Source organism: Sciurus carolinensis, chromosome 4 (genome assembly GCF_902686445.1).
Source record: "Sciurus carolinensis chromosome 4, mSciCar1.2, whole genome shotgun sequence".
Taxonomy (NCBI): Eukaryota; Metazoa; Chordata; class Mammalia; order Rodentia; family Sciuridae; genus Sciurus; species Sciurus carolinensis.
The window spans coordinates 5239994-5260320 of NC_062216.1; the positions used below are offsets into that span (position 1 = coordinate 5239994).

Below are 20327 nucleotides of genomic sequence, written 5' to 3' on the forward strand. Positions count from 1 at the left end.
AGGAACACATGAGGACACAGGAAGCACTTCCACTGCCCAAGGCCTGGGCTCTTCCTCTGTAAGTCCTTTAGGAAGAACTTCCCAGCCCCTGGTCCAAACCCTCTGGTCTAAGTTCTGTTTAGAACAAAGCAGATCCTGAAGGGCTCGGAATGTGGTTCCTTCCCAGGTGTACTTTGCTGTTTGGTCATTCGATCATGTGAAGGAGGCTCAACAAAAGAACTAACCAGAACATGAATGGCGTCAGGCCCTTCAGAGAAGGTGCTTGGAAGAATCCTGTCTTCTGAGCGTTTAGTTTACGCATGTGCAGTGTACACACTCAGTGAGAGGGAAGGAGAGAGAGACGAAGGCGAAGGGAGGAGGTGGGTGAGGACAGGAGGGGCACAAGGAGCAACCGAGAGGGAGGGAGAAAGCAGGGAGAGAATGTGGAGCGTGGGGGGGGGAACGTGCATCTTCCGGGGTCTGAGTCCTGGCTTCGGCAAGCCTCTGGGGTCAGCTCTGGCTGCATTTGGAGTTGTTCTGGTGACTGAAGACACAGGGAAGATGGATGCATTGATGTCGCTGAGAAGCATTTTCCCAGGGTATTTTTGGGGTCATCTTAATTGCACAATTTCTATCTTCTGCTCTGACCTTACAGCCTAACCCCCAGCATTGCCCCAAGCAAAGGCCAACTGTAGTGCCCTATGGGCTGGTGAGCACAGGATGCCCTGATTCTCCCAGGCAGGGGAAATCTCAGAAGGAAGGGTTCTGCTAAAGAGTCCTGTGTTCTGGTCCCCTTGGGAGGTTGAAGTCTGAGCTGTGCAGTGAAGGGTACTCACCTGGCACAACATCTGTGAAGTCTGAGGCTAGAAAAACATACGTCTGAAGCAGTAGGTGGGGTCCCATCTGCAGCAGGGCCTCCAGGAGTCGGAGGGCCGACAGGTCAGCCTCCTGAAGCCACAGCTGTCCCCAGTGGGGAGCCTCCCCTGCCTTTGACAGAGCAGTCGATGCTGTGTCCCAGTGCCTGAAGAAGAGCAAGGGACATGGTGACGCTGTGGCAGAACTCAACAGGACGCCCCCTTTCATTCAGAGAAAGGCAACCTTCTACGGAATACCCTAGGAACTCATCAACGTCACCCAGACTCATCAGCGAGCTGACTCCAAGGTGAAGATGTTAGTTCTAATGGTGTGCCCTGGATGGAGGTCGCAGGTGGCTGAGCTGTAAGCCGGCACAGGGCACAGGGACGCTACCAAAGGAGGAAGCCCATTGTGGGTGTTGGACTGGCTGGGAAGAAAAGGAACTTCTTCAGAAACGATAGGCACTGGGGACCCCCACCTCTGGGAGAGGACTGGGGCTGCCGGAGGTGAAGTGGGGCTCACCACCCCAGATGACAGTTCCGGCCGAGGGCAGGAAGTGGAGCAGGAGACAGTGTGTAGACAGCACAGGTCCAAGGGCAGAATCGTGGGGGCTGCTCACCCTTGGGGCCCATGGCAAGAAAGAGAACACACACACGCACACGCATGCACAAACGGTGGGAGGAGCATCAGGACAAGCTCGGAAAGAGACAGCATGTCCTCAAGGTGGAGTGTGGAAACCAGGTTGAGGCAGGTGGAGGGAGATGGACAGCTGCCAGGCAGCCTGGGGCACACGGAAAGCGGCAGAAGGGCGGAGCCCTCTCACTTCTGTAGCACTGGGTGGTGCAGGACCCCAGGCTGCCTGGGCCACCATCCTGGGGAAGGAGCCACATCCAGGAAAAAGACTTAGAAATGCTCTTTTCTCACTGTTTCCCATAAGTCTACCCAGAAGCCTTGTCCTGCTATTCTAATCTTCTAAAAGCTGTCTGTAAAGTGGCATGGGTCACCTTCACACAGCCAAAGGAACACAACAAGTGGCATGGGTCACCTCCTCACAGCCAAAGGGCCACAGCAAGTGGCATGGGTCACCTCCTCACAGCCAAAGGGCCATGCAAGTGGCATGGGTCACATCCTCACAGTCAAAGGGACACAGCAAGTGGCATGGGTCACCTCCTCACAGCCAAAGGGACACAGCAAGTGGCATGGGTCACCTCCTCACAGCCAAAGGAACACAACAAGTGGCATGAGTCACCTCCTCACAGCCAAAGGGACACAGCAAGTGGCATGGGTCACCTCCTCACAGCCAAAGGGCCGCAGCAAGTGGCATGGGTCACCTCCTCACAGCCAAAGGGACACAGCAAGTGGCATGGGTCACCTCCTCACAGCCAAAGGGACACAGCAAGTGGTATGGGTCACCTCCTCACAGCCAAAGGGCCGCAGCAAGTTTCATGGGTCACCTCCTCACAGCCAAAGGGACACTGCAAGTGGCATGGGTCACCTCCTCACAGCCAAAGGGACACAGCAAGTGGCATGAGTCACCTCCTCACAGCCAAAGGGACACAGCAAGTGGCATGGGTCACCTCCTCACAGCCAAAGGGCCGCAGCAAGTGGCATGAGTCACCTCCTCACAGCCAAAGGGACACAGCAAGTGGTATGGGTCACCTCCTCACAGCCAAAGGGACACAGCAAGTGGCATGGGTCACCTCCTCACAGCCAAAGGAACATAGCAAGTGGCATGGGTCACCTCCTCACAGTCAAAGGGCCACTGCAAGTGGCATGGGTCACCTCCTCACAGCCAAAGGGACACAGCAAGTGGCATGGGTCACCTCCTCGCAGCCAAAGGGCCACTGCAAGTGGCATGGGTCACCTCCTCGCAGCCAAAGGGCCACTGCAAGTGGCATGGGTCACCTCCTCGCAGTCAAAGGGACACAGCAAGTGGCATGGGTCACATCCTCACAGTCAAAGGGACACAGCAAGTGGCATGGGTCATGTCCGCACAGCCAAAGGGACACAGCAAGTGGCATGGGTCACCTCCGCACAGCCAAAGGGTCACAGCAAGTGGCATGGGTCACCTCCTCACAGCCAAAGGGCCATGCAAGTGGCATGGGTCACATCCTCACAGTCAAAGGGACACAGCAAGTGGCATGGGTCACCTCCTCACAGCCAAAGGGACACAGCAAGTGGCATGGGTCACCTCCTCACAGCCAAAGGGCCACTGCAAGTGGCATGGGTCACCTCCTCACAGCCAAATGGCTGCAGCAAGTGGCATGGGTCACCTCCTCACAGCCAAAGGGACACAGCAAGTGGTATGGGTCACCTCCTCACAGCCAAAGGGACACAGCAAGTGGCATGGGTCACCTCCGCACAGCCAAAGGGCCACAGCAAGTGGCATGGGTCACCTCCTCACAGCCAAAGGGCCATGCAAGAGGCATGGGTCACATTCTCACAGTCAAAGGGACACAGCAAGTGGCATGGGTCACCTCCTCACAGCCAAAGGGCCACAGCAAGTGGCATGAGTCACCTCCTCACAGCCAAAGGGCCACAGCAAGTGGCATGGGTCACCTCCTCACAGTCAAAGGGCCACTGCAAGTGGCATGGGTCACCTCCTCACAGCCAAAGGGACACAGCAAGTGGCATGGGTCACCTCCTCACAGCCAAAGGGCCATGCAAGTGGCATGGGTCACCTCCTCGCAGCCAAAGGGCCACTGCAAGTGGCATGGGTCACCTCCTCACAGCCAAATGGCTGCAGCAAGTGGCATGGGTCACCTCCTCACAGCCAAAGGGACACAGCAAGTGGCATGGGTCACATCCTCACAGTCAAAGGGACACAGCAAGTGGCATGGGTCACGTCCGCACAGCCAAAGGGACACAGCAAGTGGCATGGGTCACCTCCTCACAGCCAAAGGGCCACAGCAAGTGGCATGGGTCACCTCCTCACAGCCAAAGGGCCATGCAAGTGGCATGGGTCACATCCTCACAGTCAAAGGGACACAGCAAGTGGCATGGGTCACCTCCTCACAGCCAAAGGGACACAGCAAGTGGCATGGGTCACCTTCGCACAGCCAAAGGGCCACAGCAAGTGGCATGGGTCACCTCCTCACAGCCAAAGGGACACAGGGAATATCTGACAACGATGCCACTCCCTGGTCACACTTGGGGGTTCTATGGATGTGAGTTTCCCTCGGGGTGACCACTTGCCTGCTGTGTGGGCATAGTGCCCCATAGCTCCACGTAGGAGCAGAACTTCCTTGTCTTGTCCAAGTTCAGAAACACTGGCCGGGATTTCAGCCGAGCAACTGCTGGGCCAGAGCTCATGTGCCTGGAATGCCACCCGGGAAAGCTTCCCAGAGATGCTCCCTAGACTCCGTGGATGACAGGCAGACTCTGATCTTTGGCCAGCACTGCTAAGTCCAAGCCGGAGGTGGGGGGTCCTCTTTGAAAGGGTTTTACTTTCGGTGCTGAGGGCCCAGGAAAGTTGCTTAGGGAAAACAATTTTCCTTTTCCATGATCTGAGGCCCTGGAGTGAACTTATCTCTTACTGAGTCTTTGAAGCTCCGATTCCTGACACAAACTCCACGTTAAGAAAAAACATGAAACCAACAAAGGTAACCTGGAAAATGAACGCCGTTTGCTAGGAGCTCATGCCTCCGTCGTGAAAGAGAGCCCATGTGAGAGGCTGGAGGGAGGAACACCAGAAGGAGCCATGAGGGCGGAGGAGGAACCCGAGTCCTGGGAGGGCCTCCTGGGGGAGGATGGGAAGGCCCGGGTTGGGCAGTTGAGGGGGGGAGCCTACAGGAGCGTGTGGGGTCCACGGGACGGCAGCAGGGGCACTGGGGACGGTCCACATCTGGAACCATGAAGTCTGGTGGAACACAAGGCTGGGGCCAAGCGGTGAAAGGCTCTTGGGGTCTGCTGAGGCAGGGTCCCCATGGGATGCGGGGGGCTGTGGGAGGGCAGCTTCCCAGGATTCACGAAAGTAGGTCACTGGGGAGCCCCGGGGAAAGCTGGGGTGATACAGAAGGGGCAGAGGCTTGGCCACCTGGTCCTGAGACCCAACCTTAGCTGTCCTGGCCACAGACCACCCCAGGCCCCCACCTGTTCTGGCCTGGGTGCTGGCTGCCTCGGCCTGTGGCGAGGGCCTCTCTCCGGGGCTCCCCCAGCACAGTGCTCCTTTGCTCAACTCTCCCAGTCTCCTCAAACCACGACCAAGGGTTCCTTGCACACTCCTCACTCTAGAGAGCTCTGATCTATACTGACAACAGACTTCGCCTCTTCTGGCAGCTTCCTGGGTCAGAGTGGCCTCCCCTCCCACAACGGTGAGAACCCGGGGACCAGGACCAGACCCCAGCCGGTGCAGGGATGGTGCTCCTGCTTCCTGTGGAGGGCAGATCCTCTGATTCTTGGGCATTTCCGATACCCCTCTCTGTGCTGGTAATAACATTTTCAGCTCTGTTCCCAATTCAGCCTCAGACACTGTACTTAAGTATGCGTCTGCAGTCCCTCAGGCACACACGAGTTACTAATATGAACGGCTAAACTCTGAGCAGACTGAGCCGTGTGGATGATGGTCCAGGATTCCTGATTGCATTAACACAGGCCACAAACCGAAGTCTGGAAACACAACCCATCAACCTAACTTATGTCTTTGGAAATAAGTTTCTCAGTAAGTTAGTCTTTCCTAACTAACAAGTAAATAGGAAAATGCGTCCACTACAACTTTAATAGTCTCTCATAGGCCCACTAGGAGAATAAGTGATTTTTCTCTCCAATGTGACATTCCTGGGGATATTAGCGCTGTCAGTCAACAGTTCAAGGTTTTGACTATGATTGTGTTTTGTGTACTTTTTAAGTAATAAATCTCCACCCATCTATACTGAGCTTGTCTTACATACCCTTAAAGTGTGCCTCATCTTTCCTTTTAAGAACTTTTCACTTCTAATAAAATTTGTTAAGCCAGAATGCATGCCGAAGAGATTCGGTAGGTACTCTTTTACAATTTTATACTGAGTTTCCAACTGAATTTACAGGCTTTAAAAAGATGTTGGTAACATATAGCAGTAGAATGGAAACAAAAAGTTCCAAAAGAAAAAAGAAACTCTTTGTTTAAAAAAGCTGCTACTGTCAGGTTTTCAACAGTCAGACTGAACGTGAATATATTTTGTATTATTTTTGTTAAAAAGTGGAGTAATTTTGTTTTAAAGCCCTGAATTTTTATAAGCAACTTGACCTCAAGAGGGTTGTTTTTACTGCTTTTTCTGTTTTTGAAGGCTCTTCCGCATTTCCTTATGGAGTCACTTCCTGAGGTCCATTTTGGTCCATTTTGGGATTGTGCAAAATTACCACTGTTTTGGCGCCGCCTACTGGTGCTTTTACCAAACTGTGATTTTTAAAAATGATTTGCTTTACAAGACTACTTTAACCACATTTGCTATGTGAGCACTCCAAGTGCTAGCTTCAGAATAAGAATTCCTCTTTCTATTCTGACTTTCAAGTCCCCCTGCTGAGGAAGCAGATTTCTGAATTTTGGCTAATTTGAAATCTCAGAAACCTTGTCAACTGGGTAGTTTCTGATGCTTGTGCTGTCATAAAGTTAGAACCTAATTTGCATCTCGTGTCTAAAAAGAGTGCACTCTGGCTTTATCCTATGTTCTAATATTTGGCCCCTTTACCTGGATCTTCTTGTTTCTTCCCACCACCCCTTTTTCATTTGTTTGTTCTGTTAAATCATGTGTACATTTCTTTGATTACCTTCACTTCTTTATAATGACGAGACACACACTAGTTGTCCTTCCCAGTTCCTAATTCTCATGTCTCCCTTCACTTACCCATGCTAATTTTCAGTACATATCAGAACAGCAGTGCCGTAATGGAGATTCTGAGAGCCCAGGAGAAGACAAGAGGGTGGAGTCCACTGTCAAATGTCAGCACCATGAAGCAGGACATGCCACGGGTCTCTTGCATCCCCATCGCTGAGGAAGGTGCTGGATGCGGTGGGCCTGAGGTTCCCCACAGAGCCTCAGAAGGCACATCCACCTGACAATGACTTGGAAGGCTTCTCCTGAGCGACCACATGATCAACAACCCTCCTTTAGGTCCTCGAGTGTTCACTCACGGGAAGGCTGGTTCAGTCTTTTGATGGGTCATTGCCCTCGCGACCTCACACTTGATGGCTACGACGGCCAAGGTGAGGAAGAGACCCACAGCCCTCTTGGTCTTATTACGAGGCCAGGCTGATCAGGGAGGCTATGAAGACGCTGGGTAGTGCTCAGAAGAGGCTGCAGGCCCCACGCCCAAGCATTAATACAGGCCACAAACTGAAGTCTGGAAACACAACCCATCAGCCTAACTTATGTCTTTGGAAATAATTTTCTCAGTAAGCTAGTCTTTCCTAACTAACAAGTAAATAGGAAAATGCGTCCACTGCAACTTTAATCGTCTCTCATAGGCCCATAGTGGGAGGCTTCTCTGCTGCCTCCCACTCCTGAGAGTCCAGTCCTCCTCGGGCGGCCGGTACATGCAGGCCCAGCTTGAGAGCCTCTCAGACGGCTGCGGGTGTGTTCCTGGTGCCTGTTGACACAGAGGCCCGACTCTGGGGCCTGGGACGCTGCGGTGGCTGCCCCATGGCTTTCTCAGAGGCACGTTCCACTTCAGCCTGAGGGTCCTTGCACACATTCTCTCTGGACACGGGGGCTCCTACCTTAGACCCCACCACACATTTGTTGCAGGGCCTTTGGAGAAATTCCTAGGGACAGTGACGATGACAGCAGAAACCCCCAGAACAGAGCAGCGCTTGGCAAGGGCTCCTTAAATACACCTGGAACCCTTGAACTCTCGTAGCCTGTGATAAACACTTGAGCTACAGGCTTTCCTGACCTGGTCCCTGAACTCTGCTCAAAAGTCCCTTCGACCCTGTGGGTTCATGGAGGCTGCTGAGAGCTGGAGTGTGCCATGTGTGTAAGCTCAGTGCCACACCTCTCCTGAACACTCCCGCATCCAGATGCTCCAGGGAGAAATGATACCCTGCCTGCAGAGGAGGCTGCGGACCACCAGCGAGCCCCGAGCCCTGGCAGTCTTTCTGCGGCAAAACAACTGGTCCCAGCTCCCAGCTCACTTCTTCCTTTCACAAAAGCTTGAACAGATGCTACTGTGGGGTGTGAGGGTGTGGGGTGCTCACTGTCTAGCCTGAGGCTCACTTAACCTACCTCACCTTCCTGGCCTAAGGTAATAGGTGTTCAAACAGAGCTGCCTTATTTGGCTCCAAAGGTTGACGAAAGGATGGAAACACATAAGGACAGAATTTGGCTGAAGACAAGAAAAAGCTTTCTAAAGGTCACAGATGCAGCCAGGAGCGGTCCTGTTGTTAGAGATGCTGGATGAGGGGACGTCAGCATCAAGCGGGGGTGGGATCCTGAACTTCCATGACCTATGGACAGAACGTATATGGACAGAGGACAGAGGCGCCTCCTCTCGCCCCTTCCTCTGGAGGCGGAAGGAGGCTGGCTATTCTTACCGCTTCCAGACGCCCAGCTGCAGGAGGTGCAGCACCACCAGCAGGCCACAGCCTGGATGCCCGTCTGCTCGGAACCACAGATAGCTCAGGCCCTGGACCAAGCAGCCAGGCAGGAGGACAGAAGAGGCCAGCCACCCCCAGAAGAGCTGTCCTGTGGTGAAGTAGTACACCATAGTGTAGAGGCCTGGAGGGAAGAGAAAAGACCAGAGGGTCTGGACTGGGTAACTGTATGGTAAATATTTTAAGTTTTCAGGGTGTTACCGTGTTCTGAAATCTTACAAAGTCTCCTGGGTGGGAAGAGACTGCTTCTCTAGAGGTGGCACGGGCGCCTCCAGGAACTTGCCTGTGACAGGCACACTGCCCAGTCCAGAGTCATTCTCCTGTCTCTGTCCCACACCCAGGAGACAGGACTGCTCTGCCTTAGTCCTCTCAGTGCCAGGAGCCAGGCATCCAGGGGCCACCACAGAGCCCAAATCCCACACAACTTATCCACACTAGCCTGTCCTAAACTGCCCCCCCCCCCCGTTGGGCTCAGTCCTTGTCTAGGAGTCCCCAACCTGGCCTTCTCTATCCCAGCTGCTGTCTTCTGCCTCCTGACCGTGGTGCTTCCTCCGGGTCCCTCTGTAGCCTCCTGCTTCTCCAAAGGGGCCCTCACAGCTGTGCAAGTGTCAGCAACCACCCTACCGCGGCGCTACTCACTGCTGAGGATCGTAGGAGGTTGGCAACGGAGGCGGCAGCTCTGGTAGCCACAGGAATACCTAGTAGTTCTTTTATATTAGTGTTACTTGAATTTTACAGTATTAAAGTTTACGGGCACAGGTCATGACAGGTCATGACAGGTCAGTGGCAAATGCACTGCCCTGAGGAACAGCTTGGAATCCTGCAGCTCTGGGCAGAGGAGTCTGGGCCCCGGGAGCCACTCCCTCATCCCAGGCTCTGTCCAGCGGTCTCACCGCCCTGCGCCTCCCGCCACACACTCGGCCAACCAGCGCCTCCCTTTCCCGTCTGGGCCTCCCCTGCTGCAGCGCAGGAATTGAGAGTGCTCAGGTAGAACGCCACCCCGGCTCCTCCAGCGCCGCTCTGAGAAGGCGCAGCGGGTGCGCACGGGGACTGGCAGGAACCCGAGGGGACACTGCGAGTCAGCGCTCGGTGGGTCCCGAAGGGTGTGCGTTGGGAGCGGGCGCCGAGCCCTGGGGGTCTTGAAGATGGAGCCTCCCTAAGGCCCCACCAGCACTCCCCAGAGACCCGGCCCCGGAAGACGGGGAGCAGGGGGCGTGGCGGAAGTGGGCGGGGCACCGCCCTCCCGCTTCGTAGGAGTTACAAGTTCGAACGCGAAGGGCGCGAAAGTTATGGCCATTTTGATTCGCCTGCACTCGGTTGTTGGGTTTCTCTGCGCGACGTTGGTCTCCCTAGCAGGTCCCGTCTGCCGCATTTCCCAAACCCCAGTGGGGAGCCACTGTCCTTCGGGCCCTCCGTCCCCTAAACCCTCGGCTCCGGCGGGGCCGAAGGGGAGAGGCGGGGCACATCTAGAGCCAGCAGCACTCGGCAAAGCGTGTGCGGGATCTACCAGAGCTCTTTCTGGAGGGAGGGGCGGGATGCCCATCCGCCTTTTCCACGGGGTAACCCCCCATCCGTGCGAGAACCGTGCATCCGCGGAAGGTGCCATGCATGGGTGGGGGAAGGGGGAGAAAGTCATGCAACCGCCCGGGGATCCTGCATCCATGAGGGCTGTCATGCATCGGCGGCGGGTTACGCATCCGCAAGGGATCTTCAACCGTGGGCGCCCACGAAGGACTGGCGGGCATGCTTGGCAAGCAGGGAGGGGAGCCACCGTGCAAGCACAGTGCGTGGCGCTCCGCCGGCTGCCCAAGGGGACAGGGATGGGGTGTGCGCCCCCGTCGGCGCTGGGGAGAGGTGGGGGTTGGAGGGGTGAGCACTAGCCGGCGCCAGCCGCAGGCTGCGCAGCACTCACGCGCGCTCTGCTCCGCCGCCTGCAGCAGGGCGGAGAGCCCCAGGAGCCCCGCGTGCATCCTCCACGCCGCCCCGCCGCCCCGCTGCCCCGCCGTCCCGCCGCCTGCGCCCGCCCCTTCCCTTGCCAGCCGCCCCTAGTCGGGGAAGTTTCCGGCCTGAGGCCCGACTGCGGGAGGCATTTCGGCCAGAGCAGTTGGACGCGCGGCGGGGTCTGGTTTATGCCAAGTTGCTAGCAAGGGAGGGAGGAAGGACAGGTTCTGAGTGGGGAAGTCCCGCTTTGTTCTGGCCCCTGAAGTGGATCTAAGAAGAAGCGCGCTCTTCTCTGTATCTCCTGGAGTGCAGCAGAAAGCAGGTCCAGGAGAGAGGCGGGGGGGAAGAAGGAACTGCATTAGAATCCTTAATTGGGTCTTTGAAATCTTACAATTATGTGCCAGAAAAACGCAGTGCACTTCAATGGCACCTAACCTCCAAGTCCCTCCCAGTCTCCATCTGCACAGAAGCTTTCCCCTGATGTCTTTGAAGGTTAAGCAGAATCTCTGCTGCAAACCTGAGCTCTGGAAACCGCGGGTCAGTAGATTAAGTCATTCTGACGTTTGCTAACATTGTGAGGCCAACTTTATCCAAGCCACGGCCATAAATGTGGGGACCCTTGTGTCCAGAGCATAACTGCAGTGGAATTTCTGGTGGAAAGAGAACCGGTCTTAATCCCCAGTGCAACAGGGGAAGGTAGGGATTTATAGGCAAGCTGCAGGGTGGGGTTGGGGTGGGGTCTAAAAAGAGGAGACCTCAGGCTTGAGGACTCTGGCTCCCCTGACACAGCAGGACTCTTGCTCAAGGCAGGCCTGGCTGGCCGGAGGTCACCTGGGCTGGTGGGAAGTGAGGAATTTGGTCCCATTTGGGGGTGATCATGTGGAGCTGGCTGTTACTAAACCAGCTGGGAGAACCCTATTTGCTGATGATATGATTATATACTTAGAGGAACCAGGAAATTCCACCAGAAAACTCTTAGAACTCATAAGTGAATTTAGTAAAGTAGCGGGATATAAGATCAATGCTCATAAATCTAATGCATTTTTATACATAAGTGATGAATCTTCAGAAAGAGAAGTTAGGAAAACTACCCCATTCACAATAGCCTCGAAAAAAATAAAATACTTGGGAATCAATCTCACAAAAGAGGTGAAAGACCTCTACAATGAGAACTACAGAACACTAAAGAAAGAAATCAAAGAACACCTTAGAAGATGGAAAGATCTCCCATGTTCCTGGAAAGGCAGAATTAATATTGTCAAAATGGCCATACTACCAAAAGTGCTATACAGATTCAATGCAATTCCAATTCAAATCCCAACAATGTACCTTACAGAAATAGAACAAGCAATCATGAAATTCATCTGGAAGAATAAGAAACCCAGAATTGCTAAAGCAATCCTTTGCAGGAAAAATGAAGCAGGGGGTATTGCAATACCAGAATTCAACTCTACTACAAAGCAATAGTAACAAAAACGGCATGGTATTGGTACCAAAATAGACAGGTAGATCAATGGTACAGAATAGAGGACATGGACACAAACCCAAATAAATACAATTTTCTCATACTAGACAAAGGGGCCAAAAATATGCAATGGAGAAAAGATAGCCTCTTCAACAAATGGTGCTGGGAAAATTGGAAATCCATATGTAACAGAATGAAACTAAACCCGTATCTCTCACTGTGCACGAAACTAAACTCAAAATGGATTAAGGACCTCGGAATCAGACCAGAGACCCTGCATCTTATAGAAGAAAAAGTAGGTCCAGATCTTCAACATGTCGGCTTAGGACCAGACTTCCTCAACAGGACTCCCATAGCACAAGAAATAAAAGCAAGAATCAACAACTGGGATAGATTCAAACTAAAAAGCTTTCTCTCAGCAAAGGAAACTATCAGCAATGCGAAGAAAGAGCCTACAGAGTGGGAGAAAATCTTTGCCAATCATACTTCAGATAGAGCACTAATCTCCAGAATCTATAAAGAACTCAAACAACTCTACACCAAGACTACAAATAACCCAATCGACAAATGGTCTAAGGAAATGAACAGACACTTCACAGAAGAAGACCTACAAACAATCAACAAACATATGGAAAAATGTTCAACATCTCTAGTAATAAGAGAAATGCAAATCAAAACCACCCTAAGATTCCATCTCACCCCAATCAGAATGGCGATTATCAAGAAAACAAGCAACAACAGGTGTTGGTGAGGATGTGGGGAAAAAGGTACACCCATACATTGCTGGTGGGGTTGCAAATTAGTGCAGCCACTCTGGAAGGCAGTATGGAGATTCCTTAGAAAACTTGGAATGGAACCACCATTTGACCCAGGTATCCCACTCCTTGGCCTATACCCAAAGGACTTACAATCAGCATACTACAGAGATACAGCCACATCAATGTTCATTGCTGCTCAATTCACCATAGCCAGATTGTGGAACCAACCTAGATGCCCTTCAGTTGATGAATGGATAAAGAAAATGTGGCATATATATACAATGGAATATTACTCAGCCATAAAGAATGATAAAATTATGACATTTGCACGCAAATGGACAAAATTGGAGAATATCATGCTAAGTGAGATAAGCCAATCTCAAAAAACCAAAGGAAGAATGATCTCGCTGATAAGTGGATGATGATACATAATGGGGCGTGGGAGGGGTTAGTTTTAGGGTTAGAGTGAGGGTTAGGGAGGGGGGCAAGAATGGAGGAAGGAAGGACTGTATAGAGGGAAGAGAGGGGTGGGAGGGGTGGGGGGAAGGGGAAAAATAACGGAATGAATCAACCAACATCACCCTATGTAAATTTATGATTACACAAATGGTATGACTTTATTCCATGTACAAACAGAGAAACAACATGTATCCCATTTATTTACAATAACAAAAAAAGAAATGTCAAAGGTTGAAACAAATAAACATATTTATTCAAATTCCAGAAAAAAAAAAAAAAAACCCTGACTGATTCTTGTGATCAAGTCAGAGATTTCAGACGTTGCTCAGAGTAACAGGAAGGGGTTTACTGAAGGGATAGGAAAGGAGAAGGGGACACTCTCAAGGGAGAGGGTAGGTACTCTCAGAGGAGAGGGACTGTGCGCCTCTCCTGCACTCCAGTTTTATTGGGGATCTCAGAGAAGTTTCCAGAGCGTCCCACCAGGTCCGACTCTTGACTTTTGATTGAGAGGAGGGTGATGGAATTTTCAAGTCCCCACTGTCATGGCAACTCTAGGTCACCTTGGGCCCATGCTGACCAATTCTTTTTTTTTAATTTTTTTAATTTTTTTGGACATTTATTTTATTCATTTATTTATATGTAGTGCTGAGAATTGAACCCAGGGTCTCACACATGCTAGACAAGTGCTCCACCACTGAGCCACAACCCCAGCCCCTGGCCAATTCTAATTGGATTTTTAACCATACATGCTTATAGATCTTATGGTTAGGGGAAACTGTCATTATATCCCAGAGTTTCAGAATCTGGTCACAAAAATCTGGGTTCCTCCCATCAGCATTTTCTTGGGCTTGCATTTCTCCTGCAGTTAACAGGTGGTTTGCTGAGGAATGTGACAGAGCCTGTTCACATAGGCCAGGTAGGGCTGCAGGTAAATGGCTTCTTGGGAAAGAGCATGTGGGGGTCAGCACTGTGGGCCCATTTTACAGAATCAGTCTTAATGATGTTTCCACCATCCTCATCTGTCTGTCCCCTAGCAACCAGACATTCAACTGGAGGGATTCTGATTAAACTGATACAGCAGGATTCTTGCTAAAATTAGATTCTAGAGGGGCAGAGAGTTGAAGCCCAGATTTGAACTGAGAGCTCAGAGGAGCCAGACTATAGTTGGGTCAAGGAGAGATTGTCACACACTGTGTATACTTCTGTTAGTACCAGCATCTCTGTCATTTTCTTTCAAGGAGGAAAAGACATTTAGGCATGGTGCCGATGGATGTGGAGGTCTTGAATTCCAGAACCAGTTATTAGCTGACTATTCTTCCTCTTTGTATTGGGGGAGGGGTTTCCAGAGGCTCTCCTTGAGCCTAGACTGAGTCTTTGTTTCTCCATCCCTATTCGTTTCATTAGATAATGGCGTGCACTCCCTCCTTCCCTGCAAAAACTGAACAGAGAAAAAAATCTACACTGAAGAATATACATCTTGAAAAAGAGTTGCGGGTCCCAGGTGGACCTACAAAGCAAGGAAACCTATCCAACTCTTAGGATGGGTTGCTCATTTACTAAAACAAAATTATGCAGTCAGACATCTTTGACTCTTGACAGTTTCACAGTGAATCATAATTTCCTTTATTTCATTGGAGATAATGTCTCTTTATCCTGCAGGTCCCCCTTCTCCAGTTTTCTATTCCATTTCAACTCCCTTCAGATTCTAATTCTAATCTTCTAGGCCTCTCCTCATTTCAGAGACTCGATTCTAAAGCACAGGTGATCAGAATCTCCTGTAAACCTTGTGGTGCCCTTTGCTCTGGACCAGACCCGTCCCGAGGCCTGCCTTTCAGTCCGTCAGTTTCACCTCTCTCCCGACCTCATTGCCCTGTTCTTGCCCACCCCCTCCCCACCTTGTGTTTGCCTGCAGCCCTTCTTCAGGGTTGCCTATCAAAGGGGTCACGTGGCCAACATGCGTATGGGAAGAAGTGCTATCATGTTCTAGAATCGGAAGATGAAGTTGAAATCATATGTGGAAATTTGGGCGAAAAATAAAGGCTCTTCTCGGCTGGTAAGAGATCAGGGTGGTGTTCTGCACCTCTGTCAGCATTTCAAGTTTTAGAAAATCGTCCTCTCCGCACCCTAGGTATTCTCTGAGTACTACACGTGTATCCTACAGTTCATAGGTTAAAAAGCCAATGATTTAAAAGCTGGACGGTGGGGCTCTGTCTTGGGATAGCAGCAGGTCAGATGAGAGCTAGGATCATTGTCTTTGACCTTGAAGCTAATGGAAGGGTTTTGGAAGAAGCAGAAAAAAGTCATGGAGAAAGTGGTCCTGGAGAACAGCCTCAGCTCGGAATACCGCGGGAGAAGGGTCCAGTCGCCGCTCCAACTCCATTCTGTCCCTCTCCACCTCCATCTACCGCCTCAGCTCTTTTCCCTGAGCCACTGTCTTCTGCAGTCGCCTTGGATTACTCCTGTAATCACTCCTGTAATCCAAGGTGACTATTCCAACAATCCTGGTTCACGAGCAGCTTTATAACAATGGACCGAAACTACTGCCAAGTAATTGCTCCCTAAGTGGGAGCCGTTTCCCCATGAGGAAGCCAAGGTTGTCTCCTGCCCCAGAGAGCCTGCCTTCTCAAATGTCCCCCTCAAGCCACCATGACCTGCCCAGAGCTTCACAGAGCCAGTACCAGATAAGGATCAGCCAGACCAAGTCCTGCCCGGGAAGACCTCCTCCACCAGCCCTGCAAGCCCCCGCCCTGCAAGCCCCCTCCCTGCAAGCCCCCTCCCTGCAAACCCCTGCCCTGCAAGCCCCTCCCTGCAAGCCCCCTGCCCTGCAAGCCCCCGCCCTGCAAGACCCCTCCCTGCAAGCCCCTGCCCTGCAAGCCCCTGTCCTGCAAGCCCCCTGCCCTGCAAGCCCCCTCCCTGCAAGCCCCCTCCCTGCAAACCCCTGCCCTGCAAGCCCCTCCCTGCAAGCCCCCTGCCCTGCAAGCCCCCGCCCTGCAAGACCCCTCCCTGCAAGCCCCCTCCCAGCAAGCCCCTGCCCTGCAAGCCCCCTCCCTGCAAGCCCCTGTCCTGCAAGCCCCCTCCCTGCAAGCCCCTGCCCTGCAAGCCCCCTCCCTGCAAGCCCCTGTCCTGCAAGCCCCTCCCTGCAAGCCCCTGCCCTGCAAGCCCCTCCCTGCAAGCCCCCTCCCTGCAAGCCCCCTCCCTGCAAACCCCTGCCCTGCAAGCCCCTCCCTGCAAGCCCCCTGCCCTGCAAGCCCCCGCCCTGCAAGCCCCCTCCCTGCAAGTCCCTGCCCTGCAAGCCCCTCCCTTCAAGCCCCCGCCCTGCAAGCCCCCTGCCCTGCAAGCCCCTGCCCTGCAAGCCCCTCCCTTCAAGCCCCCGCCCTGCAAGCCCCTGCCCTGCAAGCCCCTGTCCTGCAAGCCCCCTGCCCTGCAAGCCCCCGCCCTGCAAGCCCCCGCCCTGCAAGCCCCCTCCCTGCAAGACCCCTCCCTGCAAGCCCCTGCCCTGCAAGCCCCTGCCCTGCAAGCCCCTGTCCTGCAAGCCCCCTGCCCTGCAAGCCCCTGTCCTGCAAGCCCCCTGCCCTGCAAGCCCCCGCCCTGCAAGCCCCCTCCCTGCAAGTCCCTGCCCTGCAAGCCCCTCCCTTCAAGCCCCCGCCCTGCAAGCCCCCTGCCCTGCAAGCCCCCTCCCTGCAAGCCCCCGCCCTGCAAGCCCCCTCCCTGCAAGACCCCTCCCTGCAAGCCCCTGCCCTGCAAGCCCCTGCCCTGCAAGCCCCTGTCCTGCAAGCCCCCTGCCCTGCAAGCCCCTGTCCTGCAAGCCCCCTGCCCTGCAAGCCCCCGCCCTGCAAGCCCCCTCCCTGCAAGCCCCTGCCCTGCAAGCCCCTCCCTTCAAGCCCCCGCCCTGCAAGCCCCCTGCCCTGCAAGCCCCCGCCCTGCAAGCCCCTCCCTGCAAGCCCCCTGCCCTGCAAGCCCCTGCCCTGCAAGCCCCCGCCCTGCAAGCCCCCTCCCTGCAAGACCCCTCCCTGCAAGCCCCTCCCTGCAAGCCCCCTCCCTGCAAGCCCCCTCCCTGCAAGCCCCTGCCCTGCAAGCCCCCTCCCTGCAAGCACCTGCCCTTGTCTCTGTTCTCCTTCTTGCCACCTCCAGCCCCTTGAAGATGTCCCTGTTCTTCCTTTCCTGCCCCTCACCATTGCTTTTCTGTCTCTTTGATTGGCATATTGGGGCTGGTGGCTGAGCTGGTCTATTGGGCCCCCTGGGGCCAGGGCCTTCAGCCAAGGACTCCGGTAACAGTGACTCCTACCCCAAATGGCAGCCATGAGGTTAAGCAAGTGGGAAGAGAGAGTAGGTGGTAGTGTCTCGTGGAAATCTCTTGGAAGCTGGGGAAGTTGTTTCTAGGGTGTACATACCCACCCCGCCCCACTCTGCTTCTCCCCTCTTCCTGTGCACATCCCATGCAGTGGAACTGCTTCCTAACTCCTGAATCTTGCTGGTCTTGGGTTTGCTTTCACCAGTAGAATGTGGTACTAACCCTGATAAAAATTCTAATAAGCAATTTATTGGAAAAAGTGGGAAGAGGGAATTTACAGAAAAGAAAAACCTGAAAAGGCCCAATTTACTATAGAAAACAACCCAAAACCAGAGAGAATTCAAGTCATACTCAAATCCATTAGTATTTAGAGGAATACAAAGTGCAATGTAATCACATTACTGCTTTAGTTAGGTCAACAGTATGAAGTGGCACGGTAGTCCGGTGTGCGTCCAGAGCATGGGGCGGCCCCCGTTCAGGAGTCCAGATCCGGTCTGAGGAAAAGTCCTGTGGTCTGGTCAAAGTGAGATAGTGCTTCAGAATTAAGGTAATTGTTATTTTAACTTCAGATATACACCTTTGAGTCTTTGATCATGCTTTTCTTCTTACATTATTGGAATAAAATGTGCCTTGAAGTTAGTATTCTGCTTTTCCACTTAGTTGGGCTCATGGTCACATAGTTGGTTCTGATTTTTATTGGCATATGCTCTGTATTCAGCAGTGTTGGGGGGCAGGGATTTTTCTGTGTCTGCGTGGTGCTGGGGACGGAACCCACTGCCTGCTGGAAGCTCGGCCACTGCTCTACCACCGAGCCACACCCCAGCCCTGCCTGCTCTGATTCTTTACCTGTAGCTGAACATGTACTTGGTTTTTATTTTTGTAGTGTCAATAGCACTACAATAACCAGTTTTTGGACCTAGCTCTCCCCTGGCCCTTCTGCTGGACAGTTTATTGAAAGACTAATTTCCAGGTGTAGGTTATTAGATCTTACACTCCTTGCCAAGAGTGTAAAGAATCCTGCAACCCTTGGTAGTTTGTAGCAGTCCTTTGAGGGCCTGGACTTGGACAAGAAGACCACAGTGTTTTCCATATTGCTGTTGCTAACCCTGGGATGACCCTGGAATGACTTGTGAAGGAACCATTCTGGGCCACTAGGCTTTAGTCTCTGCTGGTGCTAGGGAGGGAGTCCGTGCTATCTGCCAGGACTTTCCCTGTTCCCACCCCAAGCCCTGGAAGGAATCCTCCCTCGTTGCCTTCTGAGCCCCTTAACACCAGAACCACTGTTTGCAGTTGCAGATATTATGTATAAACAGGGTGCACCTTTTATGGTGAGATTGCTGAGTCAATCTTAAAGCAGGAGAGGGAAACATCTTTATGCACCGGCTGGTGGTGTGGATTCTCTAGCTGGTGGGAAGGAGGGGTAGGCTGCAAGTCTGTACCCTTCAACCCCCTCCAGGGGTTAGAGTACACCCTTTATACATAAGTAAAGCATGTCAGTACATTGATCATAAGTGGCTGTTGCTATGACAATCAGAGAATGGTTACTAACACTTAAACAATTGTTAGGGTACACTGCCCAAGAAAAATGGAACCCAGGGGGAGAACAATCTTACATTGTATATGAATTACCATTTTGTGTTGCCAAACATGCTATGCTAGGCAACTGTTGATGGGTACAGAGGCAGGGAGTCCCCACGGGAATTACGTGACATTGAGTCTCAGGGGAGAATGGAGTCTGTTTGGTCATTGCCCGTATAGCGTGGCCCACAACACACTCACTGCCATAGGAACATTCACAGCAAACCTTGGGCGTGTGCACAGGAGTCCCGCAGTGCATGCAGAGGTCCAGTAGGTGGCAGTACTGCACCACGCATTCCAATCCAGTCTGAAGGGAGAAGCGGGGAAACCTGTCTTCAAAACATACTTGTAAAACAAATCAATGTGGAAAGAAATGCGTTTTATTCTTTGGTACTGGGGTTGAACTCACAGGCACACCATCACTGAACCATGTCCTCAGATTTTTTAAATTTTGTGTTGAGCCAGGGTCTTGCTAAGTTGCCCCGACTGGCCTTGAACTTGTGATCCTCCTGCTTCAACCTCTGTTGGGATTACAGTTGTGGGGTTACAGGTGTGTGTCACTACACCCAGGTAAATGTATTTTAATTTCATTAAAATAATCCTTAGTACTTGAGCATCTTGGGTAACTTCCAAATGCTTCGGAAACCCTGTCTCCACAGGCCCTGCCTGTTACATGCTCCTGAGATTCCGAGAGGCGTCTGCTCGGCCAGCAGACGCAGACCAGGCGTGCAGCCAAGCATCCCCAGCAAAGTGTGGCGTTTCGTAACCGATGCCTCACAGTGTCGTGGGGTGTACAAGAAAGTCTTTAGACAGTGGTGTGGCAGGAATTGTCTTCCTCCCCTTCCTCCTCCTGCCCCCTGGGGCTGGGCACACACCAGGCACAAAGCCAGGGCAGAGGGCACTTTCTCTGCCGAGAGTGGTCATTAATAAAGTGACCCCCTTTGCCTCGCATGCTGTGCCCAGCATCAGGGCGACTTCCCCCAAGTCCTGCAGGCTGTGTACGTGGGGAAGGGAGAGGGCTCCTAGAAGACGTGGCCCGGGACTTTCTGATCCCGCCTGAGGGTTTCGGGGCGGTGGCGGGGGTACAGCACCCCACCTCCTGCGCCTCCAGACTGCTCTCAGCTGCCTCCTTTTGCTTCGTGTCATCTAACTTGTTTACTGTTTTCATAATCAGTCTTCCTCCACTAACTGGCAAGCACCTGAGAGGAGGGACTGCCTTTGCCTTGTTTGCCTCGGGCCCAGAGGAAGCCCCGAGTGTGTCTTGAGGGGTGAAGGCAGTGGTGGCTCATGGATGTGGGATGGTTAGTGCAGAAATCCTGCCCCTGATGCCCTCTCTCACCACTTCTATTCAACATCGTCCTTGAAACTCTAGCCAGAGCAATTAGACAGACCAAAGAAATTAAAGGGATACAAATAGGAAAAGAAGAACTCAAA

General features: G+C 52.8%; 2 protein-coding genes across 5 annotated transcripts in view; one reads left to right on the plus strand and one right to left on the minus strand.

Moving 5' to 3' along the window:
- Xkr5 (XK related 5) overlaps positions 1 to 10383 on the minus strand; it is a 29042-nt gene extending 18659 nt beyond the window's left edge. For 2 of the 4 annotated variants that reach the window (XR_007108377.1, XM_047550277.1), the window contains exons 1-3: positions 10314 to 10383; positions 8342 to 8525; positions 816 to 1000 (exon numbers count right to left, since the gene is read on the minus strand). Coding sequence is in view for 3 of the 4 variants with exons in the window: in XM_047550277.1 (XP_047406233.1) it covers positions 816 to 1000; positions 8342 to 8525; positions 10314 to 10371 (427 nt within the window). In the remaining variant the exon portion in view is untranslated. Of the gene's footprint in view, positions 1 to 815; positions 1001 to 8341; positions 8526 to 8898; positions 8969 to 9040; positions 9299 to 10313 lie in introns of those variants that run through there. The other 2 variants (XM_047550278.1, XM_047550279.1) reach the window with 2 other exon arrangements.
- Positions 10384 to 15550: 5167 nt separating this feature from the next.
- On the plus strand, positions 15551 to 17163 carry LOC124982234 (proline-rich extensin-like protein EPR1). The gene is made up of 3 exons (XM_047548539.1): positions 15551 to 15571; positions 15930 to 16841; positions 16906 to 17163. The coding sequence occupies exons 1-3, from the start codon at positions 15551 to 15553 to the stop codon at positions 17161 to 17163; spliced, it is 1191 nt and encodes a 396-aa protein (XP_047404495.1).
- The last annotated feature ends 3164 nt before the right edge of the window (positions 17164 to 20327 follow it).

Coding starts and splice junctions, on each gene's coding strand:
- LOC124982234 (XM_047548539.1), top strand. CDS start 15,551: ATGGACCGAAACTACTGCCAA. Junction 15,572..15,929: donor TGGACCGAAACTACTGCCAA/GTAATTGCTCCC, acceptor CTGCCCTGCAAG/CCCCCTCCCTGCAAGCCCCC. Junction 16,842..16,905: donor TCCTGCAAGCCCCCTGCCCT/GCAAGCCCCCGC, acceptor CCTCCCTTCAAG/CCCCCGCCCTGCAAGCCCCC.